The 26,614-nt window shown below is 38.6% G+C and overlaps 1 protein-coding gene across 1 annotated transcript in view; it reads left to right on the top strand.

Annotated features, from left to right (window-relative positions):
• Positions 1-26,614, top strand: part of jakmip3 (Janus kinase and microtubule interacting protein 3) — a 189,707-nt gene that overhangs the window by 134,183 nt on the left and 28,910 nt on the right. The window contains exons 21-22 of the mRNA XM_069899622.1: positions 2,022-2,087; positions 6,421-8,024. Coding sequence (XP_069755723.1) covers positions 2,022-2,087; positions 6,421-6,678 — 324 coding nt within the window. The 3' untranslated portion in view covers positions 6,679-8,024. The remainder of the gene's footprint in view (positions 1-2,021; positions 2,088-6,420; positions 8,025-26,614) is intronic.

Raw genomic sequence — 26,614 nt, 5'->3', positions numbered from 1 at the left:
TGGATGCTGTGAGACTGGCTGAGTTCCTCCAATATTTCTGTGGATTCCCACCTCAAGAAAGGCTGACTCGGAAAGGCTAGCCCAATGAGACCTAGCAAAATTCCTCCAACCAGAACAGTCCACCTTTTACCTGGATTCAGAACCCTTTGTGCTTTCCATTACATTCTGTGTGCTGCTGTGGCATAAAGGGAGTTGAAGTGATCTAAACATGAAATGCCACCCATCATCTAATATCTGCTCCCAATTAAAATGGACCCCTGCATTTCCAATCTTGCCTTAGTCCATTTCTCAAATCTTGATGTGATCCTGGGGAAAGTCAAGTTACCCCCAAATTGTGCAAATGAACCAAGCCCGACTGGCTGTGACTGTGATTCCAAAAGGAACAATTGAAATTCAGCCGGTCACAGGTAAACATAATCTGCAATATATTTTGGTGCAATGCTGAATTTAATGTGGAATCCAGCAGAGGAGCCTGATTATATTCTGATGGTCAAGAGTTATGCAGGTCATGTGCCTCTCCTATCCCATGTTAGCCAGACCAGAATCCTCACTGTAACTGAGGAAGGTAAGGGTAAGATCACATATTTAAGCATACATTTATTTTACTTTATTACAGTGTAATTTAGTTATCTGTTAGTATTTAAATGTGCTAACTTTAATAAAAGATTTTATTAAATCATTAACTTAATTTAAAAAATGTTCTAATATTTCTGTACATCAAGAGAAATTTACAAATTCATGCATACCTCAGAGGAAGTGAGACTTTGCCTGAACCTTTCCCCTAAACCAAGGGCTGTCAAGCCATTCTGGGGCTGGGACTGGAGCCTAGCAGAACATTAGCAGGAGTCTGGATGCCAGTGAAGCTTTGGTTGCTTTGCCAGTCTTTAGAGTGGAAGGGCAAGGCTGATTGTTCCATTTATTTGTAGATATCAGTAGGTACATCTGGTGGTGGGACACATTAAACATGATTCATCCCAATGTGATTTTCTGGTTATTAACTTCCTATTTTCCTGTGCTTTTTTTTCAGTTTTGCAGGACAGAACAATTTTAATGTATTTTTATTGTTTCTGGTCTTGGTTCGGGAGAAGTCTTGTAGATACATCATGTCTGTTTATATAATTAATTATTAAAAATTCATTGTCATTTTGTAATAAAGAAAAAATGCAAGCTGTAACAGATTTTTATTATTAATTTCAAGTATCCATATTAAAGTTGTAAAGGAATAAACATGGCTATTGGCCAAAATTCATATCATGATCCCAAAACAATATTAATAAAATGTTGAAAGAGCTGAATTGCAGCCCATCCCGAGAGTGATTGGTTGCTATGGAAACTGGGTTTCCATGCTCAGTTTGAATCTGTCGTCCTTGAAGTCATTTTACTACATTAGAGCAGCTTCAAACATTTATTTGCATTTCTATTAGGGTTATATGTTATGGACAACTGAACAAAACAATCATTTAGGTGCTATAGACAGAATTTCACTGCTATTTTAACCTCGATTTAAATTAGATGGTTATTTCTAACAATTGGCATTGAAGAGAGCTGTTAACATAGTCACTTATGGAAACATTTCACAACGAGACTTAGATATTAATTTGACACCATCTCAATGATAGGAGTTCCTTGGCAGAGTCCGTTTTCTCACGGGAATTGTCGCATGATGGAGTTTACAAATGTTTAGTGCATTTGTGTAATATTCCCACATCTTCTCATTTTATTGGTAGTGTCAATCTTCCAATTTATTAAAACAATAGCTTGAAGAACATATCCACCACCACTGACACTTATTTACTAATCTCCACACCATCTGCTTATATTGACCAGTATATTTTAAACTGTGTCCAAATTCATATCATTGCTTTGTTACTTATGCATGGATTTCTTGCATTGGAATTATCATCCTAGATTGAATATTCTAAAAAACTTTAATCATTATTAGTTTTTTTCAAGGTTACTAATAAGTGCCCTATGAAAAAAAAGGTGGTATTATAATTTAACATAAACACTTCTCCTTACAGAGAATCAAAGAACTCGAAGAAAGAATTGAAATACAAAAAAGACAAGTCAAAGAGTTAGAAGAAAAGGTAATACTCTGTCCAGATAATGTCAAGGATTAAATGTTTGACTCTTTAGTGAGTTAAAATATCTGCTGAAATTATTACATAAAATCAATGTTTTATCTAAATATGATTTAGTGTAATACAGATTTATTTTGCAAAAATCTAAATGTTGTATCTGCTTGCCAATTGACGTCTGTTTATCTTTCTTTTTCAATAACTCCTGTTTAAATTTTCTAATAATTTGAAGTAAATTAATTATGGAAATAGAAAAACAGACAAATATGTTTTTTGCTGTTTCTTCCCTGCTTGATGTGGCAGGTTATTTTACTTTCTATGATACTTCACATCACTTTAATTCTCGTCTTCTATCTGTTCTTTCCTATTTCCTTTTCTGTTCATTTTCAGTTTTTGTTTTTGTTTTTATTTTTTTCTTTAGCTTTCATTCTTTGGTCATAATTCTTCCAGGATGCCGGCAAGGAAGGTAAGGAGTTTATTTTAGTTCATAAATTGGGCCTGAAGTAGTAAATGCCCATGCCTTCAACTCATCATCTGTGCTGACCAAACGGTTCCATTTGCCTGCATTCAGCTCATTTTCTATCCTTGCACCTGCCTAAATGCTTTTTAAATGTTCAAATGTCCCAGCTTCCACCACTTCCTCTGACAGTGGGTTCCATGTGCCACCAGCCTCTGTGTGAAGGTGCCTCTCAGTTTCCCTTTGAATCTTACCCCTCTCACCTTAAATCTGTGCTCTTTATTTTTAGACTCCCCTACACTGGGCTATGTTAAGGACCTTATGTAAACCCTTGTTATTTTATAAACTTCTATCGTCTTTGTTGAGCTTCTACCCTCCAGGGAGTAAAGAACCAGTCTATAACATCCCTCCTTATAATTCAATTCTTCCAGTCCTTGCAATATTCTCATGAAATTTTTCTGAATCCTTTTCATCTTCATGGTGTCTTTGCTGTTTCTGAGTGTCCAGAATTGTGCATAATAAATGTGCAGTCTCGCCAAAGTTGTAAAAAGACATCCTGTTCCAGTACTCAGTGCTCTGATTGATGAAGGTATGTGTGCCAATTGCCTCCTTGACCACCCTATCTACCTGTGTCACCAATTTCATGGCCTCTTTCAATATTCCTAAGTCTCTAGTTCCACCACACGGTGAGGGCCCTGCCATTCACCGTGCAATTCCTGCCCAGGTTTAATCTATCAACTTCGTTATTACTAGGTCTTACCATCTTTTTATTGTTGTATTAGATTGTGGATGATATAAAGGAGGTGTTGTGGACAGTGTAGAAGGTTGTATGTTGCAATAAGATATAGATAGAATTCAAAGTTGGTTACAACAGTGGCAGAAGGAGTTTAATCTAGATGAGTGTGAAGTGATGCCCTTTGGAAGGTCAAAACTGAAGGCAGAGTATATAGTTAATGGCAGGATTCTTAACGGTGTGGAGGAACAGAGAGATCTTGAGTTTCCAGATCTATAGATCCCTCAAGGTTGCCAAGCAAGTTCATGGGTTGGTGAAGAAGGCATATGGTGTGTTGGCCTTTATTAGTCAGGGGAATGAGTTCAGGATACATGAGATAATGTTGCAGCTCTATAAAACTCTGGTTAGACGACATACCTACCACCCCACCAGCCTCCATGTCCAACATATCACCCTTTGCACCACCTACTACCTGATCCCACTACCAGATACATATTCCCCTCTCCTCACCTCCACCTTCTACAGGGACCACTCCCTCATCCATTCCTCCCTCCCCACCAATTTCCCCCTCGGTATGTCCCCCCGTGACCATAAGAGATGTTCCAATTGTACCCACACCTCCTCCCTCACTTACCATTTGGGTCCCAAACAGTCCTTCCCACGTGAAGATTCACTTGTGAATCTTCAGGTGTCATCTATTGGATCTGGTGCTCCTGTTGTGAACTCCTTGACATCAGAGAAACTGACTGCAGATTGGGAGATCGCTTTGTTGAGAACCTCAGCTCTGTCTGCCACAATAGTGTTGAGAACCTCGGCTCTGTCTGCCACAATAGTGTGGATCCCCCAGTGGCCATCCATTTCAAATCCCTGTCCCATTTCCTTGCTGACATGTCTGTCCACGGTCTCATGCTCTGCTAGACTGAGACCACCTGCAAATTGGAGAAACAACACTTCATCTTTTGTCTGGGTACCCTCCAACCAGATGGTATTAACATCTGGTCTCCGTTAACCACCACACACCCCTCCCCCCATCTTCTTCCCTCTGTCTCCTTTCCTATGGATCTCTCTCTCTCTCTTTTCAATTTCCCCTCTGTCTCCAATACAATTCTATCCTTTCCTCTTATTATATCCAATTAACATGTTTTAGCTTTGGGTCTGGACTCCTCCCTCCCCCTCCCATTTCTCCCCCTTTCTCTCCTCAGTCTTTAATTCAGGTGCCTGCCTGCTTTTTGCTTACACCTTGAAGAAGAGCTTAGGCCTGAAGTGTCGGTGGTACATCCTTACCTCCAATGGATGATGTAAGACTGGCTGAGTTTCTCCAGCATTTCTCTGTTTTTACTACAATCACCACATCTGCAGACTTCCATGTTTCACTTGGAATATTGCATTCAGTTCTGGTTACCTCATTACTGGAAGTATGTAGATGCTTGAGAGAAGGTGCAGAGGAGATTTACCAGGATGTTGCCTAGATTGAAGAACATGTCATATGAAGCAAGGTTGACAGAGCTGGGGCTTTTCTCTTTGGAATGACAAAGATGAGAGGTGACTTAATAGTGATGAAGAGGTATATAAGATTATTGGGGGGGGTGGGGGGAATGCATAGATAGGGTGGACAGTCAGCACCTTTATCCAAGGTCAACAATAGCAAGTACTAGAGGGCATCTGTTTAAGGTGAGTAGAGGAAGGTCTATGGGAGTTGTCAGTGAGACATTTCCTTAGATCAAGAGTGACAAGTGCATGGACTGCCAGGGGTGATGATGAAGGCTGGTACAATGGGACATTTCAAAGACTCTTGGATAGGCACATGGATGGAAGAAATATAGAGGGTTATGGGTCTGAGGTAGGGATTTGATTTTTGTCGAGTAGGTTGACATCGGTCAGAACCATGTTGTGAGTGGAAGGGCCTGTACTGTAATGTTCTATGTATTTTCTATATTCCAGTTTCAGGTGTTCTATGTTTATTAGTGTTTGGAAAAATATGATCGGTTCTTAACAAATACCGATCTTGGGAGATTGCATTAACCTTCAGAATCTACAAATACAACTGAATTAAAGTCAGCAATAATAACACATGTGTGTTCACACTCAGGTTCATACCAACATGGTCACTGACTTCATGTCACTGACTGACCAGCACGTCTCATAATTAAATGAGATTGATTTATAGTCTATTTGCTCATCTTGAAATTCTAACAGCTAAGTTCATAAATTCCAAATTCTGCAGTGGCTGTTGGTCGTTATTATTCTGTGTGAGGGTTTAATGAAAGGAAATAAATTTTAAATTTAGACATACAGCTCAATAACAGGCCCATGAGCCAATTAACTGACAACCCTGTTAAGTTTTGAAATGTGGGAGGAAACCAGAGCCCCCAGAGGAAACCCATGCAGACACGGGGATTACACACAAACTCGTTTCGGACAACACAAGTTCAAATCCTGATCTCCGGTGCTGTGATAATATTGTGCTCAGGGGTGCAGGGCTAATTTTCTAGGTGCCAGAGCCACCCTCTGAGGGGCCCGGAGCTGCCCCCTGATATGCCAGACCCACTCCCTGAGGTGCCCGGAGCTGCCCTCTGAGGTACCGGAGCTGCCCCCTGAGGTGTCCGGAGCTGTCCCCTGAGGTCCCGGAGCTGCCCCCTGAGGTGTCCGGAGCTGTCCCCTGAGGTCCCGGAGCTGCCCTCTGGATTAACCTGCATAAAATTGAATACAATAGAAAATCTCTGCAGTGATTTTTTTGGCTTAATCTTTTTATTAAGGCAATTGTCACCACAGTTGTAAATAGAGTCTATCTCATTATTGATACTCATAGAAATTCTGAAGATGTAATGTTGATAAAAGTAATTGAACAGGTTCTTATTATTAAACAAATTAAACCATGTACTTACTTCAGACTTTAAATTCCAATGTCAATTCATTTCATATCAATAAGTCATCAGTGTTATTCATATATGCTGTAAAGTTAATCTGTGCACAAATTTGCTTGTAACTATTTATTTAAATGTAACAGCAGTTTGGTGACAAGCCACTTTCAATATTACACAGGCACATGGAAAATGAAATTATTACAATGTAATTACCACATTACATGTATAAAATGTTAACTTTATTGTTGTTTATTCCAAAACACTTGATCATGAATTTATTCTTCACAGGCTCCATTGAAAGAAAGAAAATTAGATACTGTAATAAATGATCGTGATGCAGTAGTGACCCAAGAAATATCAACCAAAAAAAAACAAGATATTAAGTATTTAAATGAATACCTCACAAGTTTTTATGAGGAGCATAAAGGCTACATGAAAAATATTCAAAGTTCAAAGGCTATTGTATCAAGAATAATTTGGAGCTTCAAGAACCGTTTCCTTTATTTAGAAGACAAGTTCAGTGAAATTGCAACAAAACCTTTATAACAAACAAAAAATATAAATGGACCAAAAGCAAACATTTATAACATCATGCCATCAGAGAAAGATTTTGGAAATTTGATGTCCATGAAAGGAGATAAGCACAGAAGAATGTTCAGCATTGGTGAGAGAAAACTTTTAACACTTTGTGGGTGAAGAATTGACTTAAACCTTCCTGCTATGCAGGAGACTGAGAAAACTGCTTCAATATGGAAGCATGGTTTCCATCCATTCCTCATATCTACTTCATACATACTGATATATTAGTAAGTTTGATAGCTGCAGAGACTAAGAAACCTTGGCAGCAAGATTTCCAACACATGAGTGAGGATCATTTATTAGTGGACATGAATCAGTCATAAGTTGAACCACACAGATATTACTGCAAAGACATGAATGACTTGTGCACAAGTATTAACCAGTTGTCCAATAAATTTTAAAACATAATTCTACCCAAGTAGAACCAACATGACATGCTGCTATGTTAGAGCCTGATGCCTCTGAAGCAAGAAGATAAATCTAAGGATGGCACAAAAAAGTGAATACAAGTTAGAATAATTTTTTTAAACATTTGAACATTTAATGTAAAATTTTGTTAATAAAGTTTACAAAAGTAGGCATTTGAAGGTAAAACTTGAAGACTTTTGGGCCGAGCTCAAATGATTCCCAGCAAATATTGGGATCCAGATTCATGGTGAATTTTCCAAAGAAAGGGATCCAGGTGATTTCAAGAGATTATTTTTAAAAAGACAAAATATAAATAGTAAACATACATGGAAAAATATGCAATCGGAATACAGAGAAGTTTCTACTAAACATGTACGGAAGAGAATTAATGGGATGACTGGAAAGTAAGTTGAAAAGAAAATGCAAGACATACAGTCACTTTAAAATAAATTGCGTGCAAGTGCAAGAGGGAAAATAATACTGGTGAAAGGAGATGAACTGCAACTGTTAATATTTTTAGTGAGGTGCAAAAGCAGCACAAGAGATCTGAATTGAAAGAAATTAATTTGTATGAACCTGGCATGAAACAAAATGGATTTTTCGCTAAAATATAACCATCAGAAAGGAAAAATGATCTTCAAATGGATGAGATTAATATATGTTAATTCTAATGAATAAACTGCAACAGTCCTGGAATTTGGCACTTTAAGTAATGAACACAGAAAAAAATACTGATAAGAAATCATCGCAGGCCCATTTGTCAAACCAGATGTCTAAATGTAGAATACATGCATTGAAGGGGGATGCACAAAATAAGCTGGAAAAGAGTGAGAGGCATTGATATTTCTCTTACCAAAGTATTAGCCCGATGGATCTGGAGAAGTTTCGTTTGCAAAGTGGGAAAGGTAAGGAATACATTGTTGGTCATATTTGTTAAAGTTACTGAACTTCTTGCTTAAGGTGACTCTCTGGTGCCCTTTGGGGGAGATGTTGTGTGTTCTAGTTGTGTAAAGCTCCTGTTTAATTTTTACAGTCCTATTGCACTTGGTCATAGAATTACATCATAATAATTTGGATTAATTGCTTTAAAATATTTTATAGCGAAGTCTTGCATCTTCTATTGCCCTTTGAACATGCTAAAATATCATGCAAATTGCATTTGAACAATCTCTCTGTGATTCAATCATCCATCTTTTGTCTGATTTTTTAAAAATCACCCAAGTTATCTCCCCACCTTTTGCTTAATTGGCAGCTGGTGCTTGGTATTGCTCCCTCCAAACGTCATGGCCTCACAGTGCAGCATGCACCATGTATCAGGGCTTCCCAGAACCCAAATCACATCAGGCATGAAAGTTCTGATCAGCTGGATTTACTGATCCCTCCAAAACACTTGATTTACTCCATTATATTTTAGAATTGAAATCATTTTGCAAGGCAGTTTTCACTATAACAGGATATAAAGATTCTTATAAAATCAGTAGCATTCTCTTCATTTAGAATTCTGAAAGTAAGGAGTCCAAAATACAATCTATTTGTCCTGTAAACCATGTCCCACAAGAACTAATTCTGTTAAGTATCATTGCAAGAAAAGAGACTTTTAATAATTTGGATATTGAAGTATTTGCCAGAATGGTGATGGCATTTGTAGATTATGGATCTTCATGAGCTGGGGGAATTCGTCTTTCATTCTTGAAAATATCACATTTGCTGTGATTGTAAAATTTCCAAAGTTGCTTTTAATATTATACAGTAGAATTCCTGTAATCCAGAATGCCTATTATCTAAAATACAAGAAACCAGCAACTGGCAAAAAAAAATCACAGGAAATAACTGGTTAAAAAATACAGAAGTTTAAAATTGGAGTGCTTCGCCATTAGTTCTCCATTCATGCAACACAGTCTCAAGGAACTGGAAAATTCATTTATCTGGCATATACCAATCTCCATGGATGCCGGATTGTGTATTTGGAAACACAATATCCGAGTTATTTTTACATTTAAATGATTGAGTGGACTGCATCTTCAAAGTCAAGAAAGTGCAAACAGCAAATGTAAAAGGCAGTAGTGGAAACCAATTAAATTGTTCAGATTGGCTGGTGAAATTTCTTTCACCAGGGATACTGCAGGACACAATAACAACAGAAAAAAGGGCCCTGATTTTACCTCTGGAAAGATAATCTCAGGAAAGGCAGAAACTAAGTTCACTTAAAGAAATGAGTCTCAGTTTACTTTGGTTGCTACATCTTATTGGACTAATAAAATGTTAACTTTATTGTTGTTTATTCCAAAACACTTGATCATGAATTTATTCTTCACAGGCTCCATTGAAAGAAAGAAAATTAGATACTGTAATAAATGGACTAGGAAGGTTCCAAGGGTGCGCTTCAGCTGCATTCACTTCCAGGGACTAGTATTCAGGGAAGGTTGGGAGAATTCAGAGGAAAGACTGAATAGATAAGAACATATTCATCTTTACCAATTGCTTCCTGAACTAAGCTGGCCTGGAAGGAAAGCTTCCCTGTCCCAGCCCAAATTAGACGTAGCTTGGGTTCCATGATCTTATTTAGCTTTCATGACAAGAAAGAGTTTTAATAGATTTGATTGGCTGTTCTTGCTGCCTATCAGATTGCCATCTTAATTTAGAATGATACGAATAAGCAGAAGCTTTAAGATAAAAGTAGTACCTATGGAAATGGAAAACATTATGTTTTGGGTCAAAGGAAACCAGAACGATAAATGTTCCTATGAAGCTGAGTTTTTATTGTTTTGCAGTGTCTTGCGCCAAAAGCTTTAATTTGAGGGTTTTCTGGGGGCTAGAGTTGAATTCTGATATCCTAATTATTCAAAACAAAAGAAATAACAATATTTTGATAATATCTATGTCCTCACTATCAGAAACCCAGAGCTTTTTTGGCTCCTTCTAATGCACAAATAATTTAATATCATTATCTTTGCTTTCCTAAAAAGCCAAATCCGTACAATCAATGATAATTTTTCAACAATATTTTACACTTTCCTTACTCTGTTAGCAATAACAATTAACATTCAAACAATTCTACTTTATCTCCAGTTATTTCAATTACCTTCCAATTATGCAAGGCAATTCACTTTGTACATTCCAGTCCTGGGATCCACAGCAACAGTAAGAATGTGTAACCACCTGCCACAAACTTCCTTACACGACTTGATTGTTGGTATGAAGGCATTTTAAAAGCTGATGACGAAATAAGCCAGGATTTATTTGAGTGCATACATATAAGTATTCATCACATGATAAAATCAGACAGCAGCCTTGTGTGGTTTGCCTTCTCTCTGAAGGATCCTGTTTAACCATAGCTAAGATTGAGCTCAGTTTAGGCTAAAATTAAGTTTGAAATTTTGGGAGTTAAACAAGCAGTTTATGGCAAGTGAGATCTGGAGCAGTGGTAGAGTTCATCATCATTTCACTGTGAAACTCAATGCAAAGCAACTCAGGAATAAACTATACAGAAATATAGAGAATATTGTGAGTTGTTTCTTTCCCTTTGGCAGGTAGCATTTAGAAATTGGATTGGATTTCAATTTTAAAAATCCTTTGTGAAGGAAATTAAAAACTGTGGACCTATAACATTTTCCGCAGGTCTACGATTTCTTTTGCTGTGTCCTATTAATGCACAAAGCATCCAGTAAAAGGGCAGTCATGTGCACTGCATGGAAATTTAAAAAATAAACAAGAAGAATTAAAATACAGTCTAGATTGTAAGAAGTTCCCAGGGCAGACACAAGAGGCCAACCCAACTGACCATACGTGAATTTTAGACATGCAGTTTGATAACAGGCCCTTTTGGCCCACGAGCCCATGCTGCCCAATAACACCCAGTTGGACCTACAACCCCGGAACATTTTGAACAGTGGGAAGAAACTGGAGCACCTGGAGGAAACCACGCAGACACGGGGAGAATGTACACCCTCATTCCAGACAGTGCGGAATTCAAGCCCAAGTCTAAGCTAACCATACTATTGGAATGGAAGTAGAAATGAATCATGTCGGTGAGATAGAGATTCTTGGACAGAAAGTCTCCACAAGAAATGATACCAAAGGCTTTCTGGGAAAAGATAGCTTGATAATTAGTGGTGGAGTCATGGTGCAAAGACACTTTGCTTTCATTTTAAATTGTTGCAGAACTGCTGAAAGCAAAACTATAGTACGCAGACATTGTTTAACACCTTTAAGATTCTTTTATCATTATAAATACAGAAAATTTGTCACCTTTTGCATGCAATTAAGGCACACAAAGAGCTTCCTTGAGGTGATCACCAACCATGAGAGAAAGAACAGCAAATCAGTGTCCTTTCTGAGACACAGAGCATTCATGGATTCACCTTCTGCACTCCTGCAACACCTGCAACCGTATGGCCTTCAGTCTGGCCTTCAGAGATCCCAAGCTCCGAGTTCAAAACCTCTGATACAATCAGGAAGCTGTCAGTGGCCAAGGCCCCTTCTTGCCTTCGGCACCCTCATTAATCCCAATCCCAATACCTGGTTCCCACAAGCCAGTCTGCAGCAGCCTGTGCAAGTCCTTCAACACTGATCCCCTCACTGCTCCACTGCTGTGGTCACCATCCCTGTTGGATGGTCTCAATATGTTCATTGAGTGTTAATTCTTGAAAATGGATTACTATTTTCAAGCAATGAACAAGTCAAGGCATTTAATTCTTTACAAATGAATATATTTTGGTTGACACAGCACATTGGCATTATCCCAATGTGGCATGTGCCCGATCTCTGATCAGTGTGTGATCAACTCTCTTGGCATGTGGAATAGCAAAATTCTGACTCCAAAGTAAAATCCAAAATATTGGTTGGGACCTGCATGCACAATGAAGCCCTTCACCACCATTTAAAATAGCAATCTTCTTTGAATGCCAGCAAAAGGGGCAAACATCCTAAGTATATGCGTACAAATACCAAAGAAATGGCATGTGTGATTTATTCAAAGAATATGTTCTGGAAACAAAATAAATAGGCAGATGGAATATTTAGACAGCATTGAATGCAGTGAAGGGTGACAAAGAATTTTCTACTGTCACACTTATTCCACCAGTGGCAGTGGTGAAAAGCAGAACAAGATTTTGTAAGTGTGAGCTCTACAGGTACATGATAATGTTTACAGAGAAACTAGGCGTGTGTCTAGATCTAAGTGTTGATTGTTATTGGCAGATCCTTTATATTTTAATTAAAAAAATAAATCTACTCAGCCTCAGAAATATTCATAGTTTAAAACAGTGGTTTTCAAACCTCACATCCCACTTTAAGTAATCCCTCTGCCATCGGTGCTCTGTGTAAGGGATGGCTTAAGGTGGGATGTGAGTGGGAAGGGAAGGTTGAGAACCACTGCTCTAGACCCAGTTGTTACTGAAATCTTTTGCTTGAGAAAAATTGTCATTGACCCAATTCCTTTAGTTATGAAACTGTGCACATGACGAGTCAATGAGGGATAATTAAAACAGTGGTTTTCAAACCTTTTCCTTCCCCCCACATACCACCTTAAGCAATCACAGAGCACTGATGGCATAGGGATTGTTTACGGCGAAATGTGAGTTTAGGGGGGACGTTTGAAAACCACTGGCTTAAAATAATCAACGGAACTGAGAACTTCTTAACAGAGCAAAACAAATATTTGTTCCCAAAGCTATCAGCACAAGTCAGGGGTGAAATGTGGCACAGCAATACTGAGAAATGGGCAAAAGTAAATTAATAATTGTATGTTATATGCTACCAATGTAAAAAAATCATCGTAATAAAGGCTCTTAATCTGCATTATGCCCCAAAATGTAAAAAAATCATCGTAATAAAGGCTCTTAATCTGCATTATGCCCCAAAATGAATTATATTCCCAGTGGCTCTGGTATTACATACACACCTCTGGGAACTGTGCATAAATAATAACACCTCCTGATTTAAAAAGATCAAATAGAATTTTTAGAAGATTAGATGACCAGATAGAGATTATTTTGATTCAGTAACCCACTAGAGAATGCCAATTTGTGGCGGAACTGGCTCACTGGATAATGTCAGCTGTTGTGAGGATAATTTATGCTCTTTATTACCAAGACGAGACCATGAACTTAAACCTTAATTTTAGTTTTGGTGTTTTCAGTAGAAGGAACGGAACCTAATTTTTTAACTCTACTCTGACGGATTCTAGCTGTGTATCGTCATCAATAATACAACTGACTCTCCATGGCTGCAATTGTCTCTCTAAAAAATTAGCCCTTGAACATTTGTCCTTCCTGAAAATATTAGAAAGAGAAATATTTGTACTGCAACACTTCAGTTGATCCACATTCCATCAATGCTATTTTATGTGGTGCATCCAATTTCTGGCCCTTACCCTTTGCCAAATTTACATTATAATATCACAACCCTGCGACATCCAATTGCTCACAACCTGGAACTTTCCACCTGATCCTTCTTTCATTGTCTTCTTACCCACTGTGCCCCCTACATGAGGTCATGCTCCTTAATCCTTCACTTCCCAAACATACTGATTCAATGATTAACAGTTGTCACAAAAGCTTCCCAATTTATTTCTACACCTGCTGCATGTACTTGTGTGAGTGCAGAAAAGATTTGCCAGAATATTGCCTGGAATAGGGGGCTTTGACAGGTTTTATTCCCACTGGAACATAGAAGGCTGAGAGGTGACCTTAAAATAATGAGGGGCATTGATAACATGGATAGTCAGAATTTTATTCTCCAGGGGAGTCCAGAACAAGATGGCACAGGTTTAAGTTAAGAGGGGAGAAATTTAGAGAAGATCTGAGGGGCAAGTTTATCACACAGAAGGGGAGAATATCTCGAATGAACTACCATGGAAAGTGAGAGTAAAACATGAAAGTTTGCAGACACCGTGATTGAAGTAAAAGAAACTCATTCTTCCTGTTCTCCCTCTCCTCCCCATCCCTCTGCCTTCTTCCCTCCAGCTCTCCACCCTCTTCCCTCTCCAATCAGAGAGCCATCCTCCCTCCCCTTCTTTGCTGGTATGTCCTTCTCCCTTATACACCTATTACCTCCTGCCTGTGGGATCATGCTCCTCCCTCTCCCCCACCACCACCACCACCACCATTTTGTTCAGGTGCATGCCTACATTTTGTCCATAGTTAAATGAAGGGCTCAAGCCTGAAACGTTATTTGTGTATCTTTATCTTTGCTACATAAAGTACACTGTTTGACCTGTTGAGTTTTTCCAGATTTGTTTTTTTACAATTACAATATTTCAAATGTTTACTTGGATAGGAACAGCATGAAGGGATATCGGCCTAATGTGAGAAAGTAGGATTCATGTGGCTGGGCATTAAAAATATACTTCAACTTTTGTCTGGCATAAGGAAGGCAAGAGCGGCTACCTCCAACAATGGGAGATAGAGAAGGAAGAGAGAGTCCCTTCAGAGACAGAGAGTGTCAATGGATTCTGATCATCTTGGAAAATGAGGGACAAAGGGGCCTGTTGATGCGCTGTTTGTTTTCCTTTTCTTCCAAATTTCCACTTTCTTTGAAGGTTGGGCAAAGCTTGAGCAGCCTGTTCCCCACCGAATCTGATAAACCTCTGCAGGCAGGTACAGATGACCAAATTGGAATGTGCCTTTAACACAACCTTAGAGTGATGTAGCAGAGAGATGGGTCCTCCAACCCACGTCCATGCTGAACTTTTTATCCATCCGCACAACTCCAATTTGCCGCATTAGGATCGTGTCCTTGGTCATCTTGTTCCTGACGACCCTACAGGCCTCCCATAAGTTGGCTCTCCTGTGCTATGGATTCCAGACATGAAGGTCAAAGCACCTTGAGGTGGCGCGGACCCTGAGCAACCACATCTTCATGCACTTTGCCATATTGCCTCTTGTAAAGGCTTCTGAACTGTCATAAACAATATGGAATTTTTAAAATTTAAATTTAGTTTTTAATTTTAAAAATGTAAGCAAACACAGTAACAGGCCCTTCTGGCCCATGTGCCCTTCTGGCCCACGTGCCCTTCTGGCCCAATTACACCCAAATGACCTACAAACCCCAGTACATTTTGAATGGCGGGAGGAAACCGGAACCCCCCTGGGGAAAACCCACACAGACACGGGGAGATCGAACAAACTTCCTACGTACTGCGTGGGATTTGAACCCCAGTCCCAATCCCTTTTGCTAACCGCTAAGCTACCCTGTGTCGCCCTGATATATTTCAATGTACTTAACTATTTTTAAAATCTAGAACTTTTAATTTTGATTAAATATTCTCATTAAGTTATAAAAAATAATGAACTAATGTGAAATAAAGCAATATAAAATTACCTGCATTACCTTGCCCCAGTTAGTGATTCCATTCTAATGAGTGGAGTCCATTTGCACTCCATCCAGCCCAGTGTAAAGCTGAAAGGCTGAATATGTTGAATCTACCATCTTTCTCCATAGCCACTGGACTCAGTAGTGCTGAGTATTGGGATCTGACCACGAGCCTGTTCCAGAATTTGGCAATTGACTGAAATAAAACATGAAAATCATTGTGCTTTTACAATCTATTTCCACTCTTGTATGACATGTGTTAGTACCTCTGATTGGGGAGAATATCCAGTAAGATTACAGCACTGGCCCAATTGGATTATGCTTCACATCAAACTCCTCACTATCTAACTCAGGGGTGGCCAAAGCATGGCTCACGAACCACATGCAGCTCTTTGATGTAATGTGCGGCTCACATAAATATGTGGCTTGAGGAGATACCAGCGCTCCCTGCTGCCCTGGAACGCTCTGAATCCGTGTAGCCAGACCAGGGAGTCCCAGGACGGTCACAGCCTGGGCTGCCTGACAAAGAGATTTATCCAGGAGCAGTTAATGTCCCATTTACTACCGGCTGCACAGCCCCACCCCCAGAAGCAGAAACTCTTATTTGAATCGAATCAGTGCAGCGTTGGCACATAAATCCCCATTGAATGGCAAGTTACAGTTGGAGTGCAAATTAATCTTGCAGAAGAGATTTATTTAAATCTAAACTGTGCTAATGAATATACTGTATATTTTTAAATAAAATCTCTAAAACATGATATTTTGCAATACAATGACTGGCACAGAGGGATGTGGAATTAACCAATTTAAGGATTAAATTCCAAACCTCATCTGTCAATGAAAGGCTTAAATCTCTGTTTCAAGGCAGATTTCATTTTATCAAGAGGGGCAGATCTTAAACCTGCCATCTTATCATAAATAACAGATATTAAACCTTTAAGAGTGGGTTGTAAATTAAAAAACACATCAACAATGTTCCTATCAGATACACCAGGAAAGTTAAGTATCTGGGAGTGGAGAAAATGTCTGATTTGCAAGTATCTAAAAAAAAATGGGTTTTAGGTATATTGAACTTTTCAGAAAGTTCTTCAAATGATGCAAAACAATTATCAAGAAAAGATCTTTAAAACTCTTAATTCCCAGTTTATACCATTCTTGAAATGTAGAATCGTGCAAGGAAAATTGGAAGAAATTATTGGATAAAATAGGACTTGAAAGAGAAAAACCATAAAATCCAAAATGTGTTCTGAATTGGGCCCATACCCTTACAGTGTACCTAACAACTTGTTTATCAATAGATTTATCTAAAGAAAAAGGATCCAAGAAAAGCTGGAATGGAGAGATTTTTAGCTGTTTTGCTACCCACAATGGGCAGTCGTCATTTACAAAATTGTATCCAAAACATAAGGTTGTGTATATTAGCTGCCCAATAATAAAATTGGAATTTGGGCAACTCCATACCTCCATTTCTCTTAGATTTCTGAAGGTGAGCTTTACTTAATCAAGGTTGTTTACTCTTCCATATATAGGATGATATAATGAGTCAAAAAAAAAGATTTAGAATAAAAATTGGTATAGTCTGCAAAAGATATAAAAATTTAGGCAAAATGTTCATTTTGATAGTTAATGTGGCCCACCAAAGATGTGGACAAGGGTGACCACTGTGTTAAACATTTTTTAATAGGATAAGGAAATTTTATTTAAAAAGACACATGTCTTCTTGCAACTGTAATACCTAAATAAGTAAATTGGTCTTTCACAACCTTAAAAGGACAGTTAGTATACACTGATGCAATTCTATTCACAGGAAACAGTTAACTTTTATGCAAATTTAGTTTGTACCCTGAAAGCTGGCTAAATTGTGTAAATAATGACAACATAGGAGGTGGGGGAGGTTTCAGGGTTTGATATGAAAAGCAAAAGATCATATGCATAAAGGGAAACTTTATGTGCACTCCCTTCCTCCAAATCCCTCGGATGTCCTCACAGCAATGGCTGTGGCTAATGGCTCTATAGCCAGATCACAAAGTAATGGACTTCAAGGGCACCCTTGTCGGTTCCCTGTTGGAGATTAAAAGGTTGTGACTGTTGAAAGTTAGTGAGAATTGAAGCTGTAGGGCACAAGTGCAGTAATCTTATCCATGCAATAAAACTTGGACCAAAATTAAATATTTCTAAACTCATAAATAAGTACCTCCATTCCATACAGTCAAACACTTTCTCCTGCATCTAAAGAAAGGACACATTCAGGAACCTCACCTGAGCCATTTGGTCCTCGGTTATAATTGATGGTAAAAATATTCTCCAATCTACGGGCTAAAACTTGAACCAAAATTTTAACATCAACATTTAATAAAGAAATTGGACTGCAGGAGGAGCACTCCTACCTTTCTTTGCAATAGGAGTAATACCAGCTTCATTGAATGATACTGGAAGCTTATCTTCCTTAAACGAATCAGACAACACAGAACCAAATAAGGTGAGAGCAAAGAAGAAAATTATTTTTAAAATTCCACAGGAAACCCATCAGGACCTGGTGATTTTCCAGATGGCAAAGAAGAGATAGCTACAGTTATCTCTGTGATATAGGTTCATCTAATCTCAATTTGTTATCTGGAGAAAGTGAGGGAATGTTTAAACGATTTTAAAACTTCTCCATCGAATTATTACCATTTTGAAATTCAGAAGTATAAAGTCGGAAATAAAAATTCCTGAATGTGTCATTTATCTCGAGTGATCTGAAGTAACTTTACCACCCTCCATTTAGATTGTTGTAATTGGCCATCTTGCTTCAAATCCTCTCATCTGATTAGCTAACAATTTACCAGATTTATCACACCTTTAGTCTTCAAAAGTTGTATGTGTTGAAAGGAGATCAAGTTTAGTTTGAAGTTCCACATGCTTTTTATCTAGTTCTGGATTTCTAACTTGAGCGTATTGATGATCTATTTCTATAATTTGATTAACTAATTCCAAACATTCTTAATTAGCCCTTCTTTTCACATTCATGGTATAAGGGATAATTTTCCCCTAAGGAAGACTTTCAATGCATCCCAGACAATCAGATTGGAAGTTTCTGAAAAAAAAACTTGGTTAATTCCACATCCCTTTGTGCCTGTCACTCTTTGTTGCAATTTTAAATTGTGCATAGGGCTTGTATGTCCAAAGCTAAATTAACTCATATTCTTGTTGCGATAAATGTGAGAGAGGTGAGGCTTCCTGTTAACATGCTGAATCTCTAAGTTTAAATTTTAAAAGTTGATATTCCAGAATCCAATTAGTTGAACATGAGTTTCCTTTGCACAGTCCTGTTACTATATTTTCTGGCTGCCTAGTTACCATTTGCGATGTATTCTGACATTTTCCCAACCATAGATGTCAGGCTAATTGGTACATAGTTCTCTATCTTCACCCTTCCATCTTTCTTCAAAATTAAAAAAAATATTTCCTACCAGTCCAATACGTGGGAACTTTTTGAGACCCTATGGAATTTTGGATTTCAATCGCCACACCCTTCAAACCCTTTGGGATGCAGGTCATCAGATTCTGAGGATTGCTTTTCAGACCCATTCATTTCTCCAGGAACAGTATCTTTCTTTGCTATTTGCCAATTGAATTCAACTTGTGATTATTTCTCATTTTTCTGTAAAGGCAGACACAATTTTTTTTTTTAATTTTCTCTCCCATTTCTTTATTGTCAACAATATTGTTTTTGTTTCCATCTGTAACTTTGGCTAGTGTTTTACTTTCACATATTTACACCATCTTCAATGGTTGGCTTTCATCTTGCTTGTTAAATTACTCCCGTGTTCATTTTTCCTTTTTTTATGAATGTCTTTGACCTTCTTTGGTGAATTCTGAATTTTTCCCATACCTCGTTCACCACTGTTTGACCACTTCTCCTATGGGTTTTTGTACCTTAAAAGGATACATCCCTATAAACAAATAAATATAAAAATATAAAACAAATAAATATTTTTTATTTATTGTAGACAATGTATTAATTCTTTAAAATGTTAGAACATAGAGCATTGCTTCACAGTATGCTAACCATTTCACCTCAGTCTTCCCTTCCCTGTTGATGACATAAATGTGCAACCTGTTCCCAAATCTTTATCATTACTAATCTTCAAATTTCAAAGTTCAGATTTATGGTCAGAATACATATATAACATCACATACAACCTGGAGATCCTTTTATCCTGTGGGTAAGGCAGAATGACCACTTATTGGTAGTTCAAGAAAATATGTACACATATAAACAAATAAAGAAATGAAACAAATTGAATGTGCAGCACAAAAAACAAAAAATCAATAAAGTGCACAAGTAAGCATCCTTAAATGAGTTCCTGATTGAGTTGGTTGTTGAGGAGTCTGATGGTGGAGGGGAGCAGCTGTTCCTGAACCTGGTGATGGCAGCAGCGAGAACAGAACATGTACTGGGTGGTGTGGATCCTTGATGATTGCTGCTGCCCTCTGATGGCAGTGTTCCCTGTAGATGTTCTCGATTGTGGGGAGGGTTTGGCCTGTGACATCCTGGGCTGTGTCCAATACATTTTACAGGACTTTCAGCTCAGGTCCATTGGTGTCTCCATACCAGACCGTGATGCAGCCAGTCGGCATATTGTCCTCCACACACCTGTAGAAATTTGCCAGGGTTTCTGATATTATACCAAACATGCACAAACTCTTGCTCAGCCACATGAGAGCAGATGTGAATTTTACTGATTAATTCATTAAATTTGTTTTTTCTTCTTCTGCCCCCTGCTGCCTCTAAATAGAATGCCTGAACTTCTCACTGAATGCAGAATCACCAGGGCAAACAGTCTATTCCAATGCAACAACAATGCCTTGCATCATAACCATTCCTCTTTGTAATCATAATATTTTATTGAAAACACAAAGGAAAACCTTCAGATTTACTAATGTTATCTGTTAATTTCATGGGGCAAGTTAATGGTTTAATAGTTAATGGTTTAATAGAAACTGTTGAAGTATTGCAGTCTATTTAATTCTAGCTTTCAAGAACAGGTGTTGCCGTCAGTTTTCTGTGAAGAAGAGATTAACAGTGCAATTTCAAAGGTCAGCAGCATTGGAAAGCTCTAATTGTCATATGAAGGCCTCATTGAATATGTAGTGCCACAATCTTCATTAACATGGAAAAAGCCTTTCCTCCATTTCGCGCAACTTCACAGCTGCTACATTCAAAGCCGCATTATTTTTATTGATACAGAATTGATTGATCCCAAGTACTAGCTATTTACAATAGTCACCATACTGTGATTTCTTTTCAGAAGAGCATTCCCTCCAGTCTTGTTAAATATTACACATAATTTCAAGATAGTGTACCATACATAATTACAGCATGACATTTATGAACTGACATCTTGTGAAGAACCTGAAAGATCTGCATTGAATTAATTCCCTCTCTGAACTAAAAAAAACCCAGATCTTTTATGGTTATTTGTAATCCATCATTCTGCGACTTTTTTTCTCTAGATTGTCCCAGCAAATGTGAAAATTGCTGTTGAATCTGCAAGCTTGATGTATGCTTGATACTTGCTTCTGAATAACAATATTCTATGTGATATTTTGTATCTAATCTATTTCAAATGCCCCTTCCTCTTGCATGGCCCAAACAGCGTGGCCCCTCTCATAAAATGATGGGCATTACTTTAATTGTACGGCAATGTCAAAGTTTATCTGAGTCACAAGTACACAGTCATGTCGGAGCAGGAGAAGGGTCCCAGCTGAACAACCCTGGGACCCTCAACTCTTTATCTCTGCCAGTTCCCCAGAGCCTTCAATTTCCCAGTCTTTCAAAAATGTTATTACCTCCACTTTAAATAATTCTAAGGATCTGACTTCATTAACCTTCTCGAGTAGAGTATTGCAGAAACTCACCAACTTCTGTGGTAATAAATTTTTACAGAACTTGATTGTAAATGACTGGGCCCTTGTAACCATGACCCTTGCAGCTAGATGGTATTTTAAGTTAATGGACCGACCCAATATTCATTTAGTGAAACAGGAATGTCTGCAGGCACTGTGATTGTAGTAAACGCACCAAAATGCTGGAGGAACTCAGCCAGTCTTTTCGGCATCTAGAAGACACAAAGATATATTAACAACATTTCGGGCCTGAGCCCTTCTTCAAAGATTAAGCAGAATAAGCCAGAAGAATCTAGACCAACAAAAGTTAGATGTGATAAGGGATGAGGTAAGAATTTATCATACTTCTGCAAAAAGAGATGGAATGGAGAGAAAGATAGGGAAAGAGAGGGGGGTTTAATGAAAGCCAGAGAACTTGATATTATTGCCATCCAGTTGGAGGGTGCCCGGTCAGAAGTTGAGTTGTTGTTCCTCCAATATATAGGTGGTCTCAGTCTGATGGTGCATGTGACCACGGACAGCAAGGGAATGGGATGAAGAATTTATGTCAGCCTGTCTCTGGGCGGGTCACAAACATCTGTGTGCATTGACAGGCTGGGCTAAATTGCCTGAGTGAGTCTAGGCATCCAGGCAGGAGCTGCCACAAATAAAACTGACAACACTTTGGGTTGTTGTCTCCAACCTCGCTACCACACCACCAGTGACCTGGGTTCGAATCCACTGATGTCTGTGTTTATACATTCTCCCCGATTCTGCAGGGATTTCCTCTAGGTGCTCCAGCTTCTTCCCATCCTCTAAAAATGTATGGGGTTAATAGGTTAATTGGGTGTATTTGGGCAACCAGGCTCATGAGCCAGAAGGGCCTGTTACCGTACTGTATAAAACAGTGTTCAGCTACTTGTGAGCAATGGCTTCAGGGGACACCAGTTTTTAATCACTCTATTATAATCTTATTGCCCTGGGTTTGAATTTTGCCTTTGGGTTCTGTCATTTTCTAGAATTACCACTGCATACAGGGATAATTTATTATAAATATTGGGAGACTGAAGCTAGATCAAGGGAATATAAGTGATGCATTTTAAGTATTCACAGCTGTTTTCCTAACTACCTTTGGGGAAAGATTTCTTCAAAGTATTTGTGACAAGAGGCTGTTCTCCATGTGTTGTAGATTTGTCACTTTGGAGGTGCCAACTACACATTGAATCACTGCAGATCCAATTTCCATTTTACAATTTCACTTTGTGGGCAAACCAAGTACTACACAGTTTTAAAATGCAACTAGGTGAGGATCAGGTGGTGAGAAGGAGCCCAGGAAGAAGCCCAACATGACCACAAGGAACAACAGTATCTCAGGCAAAGGAGAGATAGAACATAAGAAATAAGAGCAGGAGTGTGTCATTCTGCCAATTGAGCTAACTCCACCATTCAATAAAATCATGGCTGATCTGATGTAGGCTCATCTCCATCTACCTTATCCCTTAATTTCCCTACTATGCAAAATCTATCCTATTAACATAGAATATAGGAGCTGGGAAGTGATGTTGAGACTGTTCAGGGCATTGGTGAGGCCAAGTTTGAAATATTGTGTGCAGTTCTGGTCTCTAAATTATAGGAAGGATATCAATAAGGTAGAGAGGGTGCAGAGAAGATTTACTAAAATGTTGCCTGGATTGCAGTATCTAGAATACAAAGAAAGATTGAGTAGGCTGGGTCTTTATTCATTGGAGCTTAGAATGTTGAGGGGGGATTTGATAGAGGTATATAAAATTATGAGGGGGATTGATAGAGTAGATGTGAATAGGCTCTTCCCCTTGAGGGTAGGTGAGATTGGAACGAGGGGTCATAAGTTAAGGGTTGGGGACAAAAGTTTAGAAGTAACCTGAGAGGAAGCTTTTTCACTCAGAGAGTGGTGGCTGAGTGGAATGACCTTCCGGAAGAGGTCGTTGCAGCAGGGTCAATCCTGTCACTGAAGAGGAGATTGGATGAGTACATGGATGTGAGGGGATTGGTGGGTTATCGGAGAGGAAGCAGGTAGGTGGAACTAATGGAGTTCTCTTAAATCAGTGCGGACTAGAAGGGCCGATATGGCCTGTTTCCGTACTGTAATGGTTATGTGCTTATGTGCTATTTTGTCTTATATATGTCTATTGAGGTAGCCTCCACTGCTGGCAGAGAATTGCATAGATTCACCACTTTCTGGGAAAAGGAATTCCTCCTCATCTCTGTCCTAAATCGACTATCTTGAGGCTATGCCTCTTAGTTCTCATTTCAGCTTCTGGTAGAAAAAACGTACCCACCTTTATGTTATCTATTCCTTTCGTAATTTTATGCATTTCGATAAGATCCTCTCGCATTCTTCTGAATTCCAGTCAGTACAGTCCGAGATGACTCAACATGGAGCTAAGCCTCCAGGAATCCATGCCCTCCACACAAGCTGTTATTGCAGAGCATTGGATTTTCCCACTACCACCTGAAAAATCTTGCCGTCTAGTGCACACAGGTGCGCAAGTGATGTGAACGTTGGATTACTTGCCCGGACAGCCACCTCTGTCAGCAACAATCATTGTTGAGACTCAGGTTGTTGTTCTTGCACCATAATCACAAGATTTTTCACCTCTTCTCAGTCGCTCAACACATCGTTGTTGCTGATGAGACCATCTAGTGTTGTGTCATCTTCAAACGGTGACTCAGTTGGAGCTGGATTTAGCGATGCAATCGTGGGTCAGTAGCGTGAACAGGAATGGGCTGAGCACACACCCCTGAGGCACTGGTGCTTATATTTGTGATAAGTTTTACACCGATTTACTGCTGAGTCATTTAGCTGTTGTCCTGCTTTTGTAGATGTTGACACCTGTCTCGCAGGTATGTGAAAGATGTGTAGCTTATGCAATGCACAATGTGAAGGTAGCTAGCAGCATTGCTTTGAAGTTTTGCAACAAGGTTTCTGCTTCCATGATTTGCCTTTAGTACAAATAACTTTCGTGTCAGAATAAATCCTCCCATTTCACTGTTGACAATTGCAATGTGTGAAAGCAAAATGGGTTGTAAACTTCCTGAAATTGTTGCTATTGAACAGCAGTTCATTCTTCCTTCGCATTGTTTGTAAAACATTTGGCAGCTCTGAGATAATGACTTGCATGTAATAGAAGTGACAATATCAACGACTAATTTAGTCAGCAACAATTAATCCCACAATCTGGGTTCAATCCTGAACTCCTCTATATTTAAGTAGTATTTTAAGTATGTTTCTGCACATTAATTACCATTGCACATCAGAACACCTTAATCCCACCTCATGATGCCAACAGCCATTCCCTTCACCCTTCTCCTATTATTCAAACCACCTAAGAACTGAAGAGGAGCATGACAAAACAGAGAGGAGGATGAGGAATGCATGAAAGCATAAAGGATAAGAACAATGTACCATTGGCAAAGTCCACAGCTACCCGGGATGCTCACTTTGGTTCCAGGTACACACTCATCAAGTGTCCCTTATTTCAGGGTCTTCCGAGTCTCGTTGATTCACCCAGTTCCAGTGGGCCTGAACATTCAAACACAACCTTGGAAATTTAGTAAGATTATTGACATTTTTAAGAATTATGCATTGATATTATTCTGAACCAAATGAAACAATAATCAGTATTTATTACAGATATTTATCCAATAAGTATATTAAGTCCCTTACTATATGCACAATTTAATTTCTTGCGTTTTTCAAATTGATTGTTCCAAAATAAAGAGGGTGAAGACGAGGCTGCATACTCTGTTCAAAGGCAAACGCATTATCTATCCCAGGACTCCTTCGATTAAACACCCTTCCTGCACAACATTCCAAGGCCCTAAATGATTTTAACAAGGTATTTACTTTCTTGTACTCAAGCCCTCTTCAAATGAAGGACACAATACCATTTGCCTTCTTAATTATTTGCTGTACTACATGCTAAACTTTCAGTGATTCATCTGCAAAGACAGAAATGGTCCGATGAATACTTTCAATCTCTCACTATTTAAAATAATGCCTGCCTTTTTAATTTTTCTATCAGTTTTTGACCTTACAATCTTCTTACAATGTTCTCCATCTGCTGTTCCCTCGTCCATTCACTTAATTATTGAACATTAAGCAAAAGAATGTTGCCTGCCTTTCATCTGAATTCCCCCTTTCATGTTCATTGAATGTCACATTTGCCACCAGGCTTTGTATTATTGTCAAATCTTGAAACGTCACACTTGTCCCCCATTCAAATCATTAATACAGTTTGTGAGTCGTTGTGGTTCCAACTCCTTCGCTGCGGCTCTCCTCTCATCTTCATCTGAAATAACCTTTTATTCTACTCCCTCTTCTTCTTGTTAACTAATCCCCAACTCTGGCTTGTTTCTTCTCCCTAGATTTGTATACTCTAATTTTGTTTAATAATCCCCTGTGTGGCAATTTTCCCATGACTTTCCCTAAAGTCCAAATACAATACATTAATTGGTTTATCCTTACCTATACTTCTGTTTATAACCTCAAAGAACTCTAAGAAATTACTCAACTATCATTTTTCTTTCCTATTTATTCAAAATAGGAGCCTGAATGGGTCACCAAGCCCTGAATTTCTCTGTAGTGCCCTCAATTCCTAAATCTTTCTAATAACTGTCTATCTCTGCTTTAAATATTTTGAATAATCTGGTCTCTAACAATATCTGGGCAGAGAATTCCAGAGATTCACTATAGAGCTCGTCGAAAGAACCAAAGACTTGTTGATCCAAACCAAGGCTTTTATTAGCAAAAGACCGGAGCTCTTCACAGGTGGCCGACCAGTCCGGAATGATCCGACCTGGCTAGGGACACAACCCTTTAAGGCCCAAACAATAGGTGTGGCTTAGCTCTCAGCCAATCGCTGTAAGCACAGTCTAGATACAGTAACTATATACACTATGTACATTGGTGATAGATCTGTACTATCACAATACACTATAGTCTTAAATAAACACCTTATTGCAATAGAGAAATCCATATTGACAGTTAAGGTAATATTTAATAGAGGATATTAATTCCCACTGAAAACAAAGGAAATAATTTCCACCTTCCAATATAAATAGTTACATCAATTTTCTTCTAAGATTTTTAAGTGTTTTTTCACTACACTTTATGAGCACCCTATTCAACTAATGGAGTTAAATAGCAATTATATCTTTAATTGTTTGAGAGATGAGGTAACATAATGTTATACCTTGAGGTCTTCAGCTTTGTGTTGAGTGTATTTTTTAAAACACTCATTACCCTGTAGTTGTAAATGGATATGATCGG

This window comes from Narcine bancroftii, chromosome 10 (genome assembly GCF_036971445.1).
Source record: "Narcine bancroftii isolate sNarBan1 chromosome 10, sNarBan1.hap1, whole genome shotgun sequence".
Taxonomy (NCBI): Eukaryota; Metazoa; Chordata; class Chondrichthyes; order Torpediniformes; family Narcinidae; genus Narcine; species Narcine bancroftii.
This window is presented reverse-complemented; position numbering and strand designations above follow the sequence as displayed.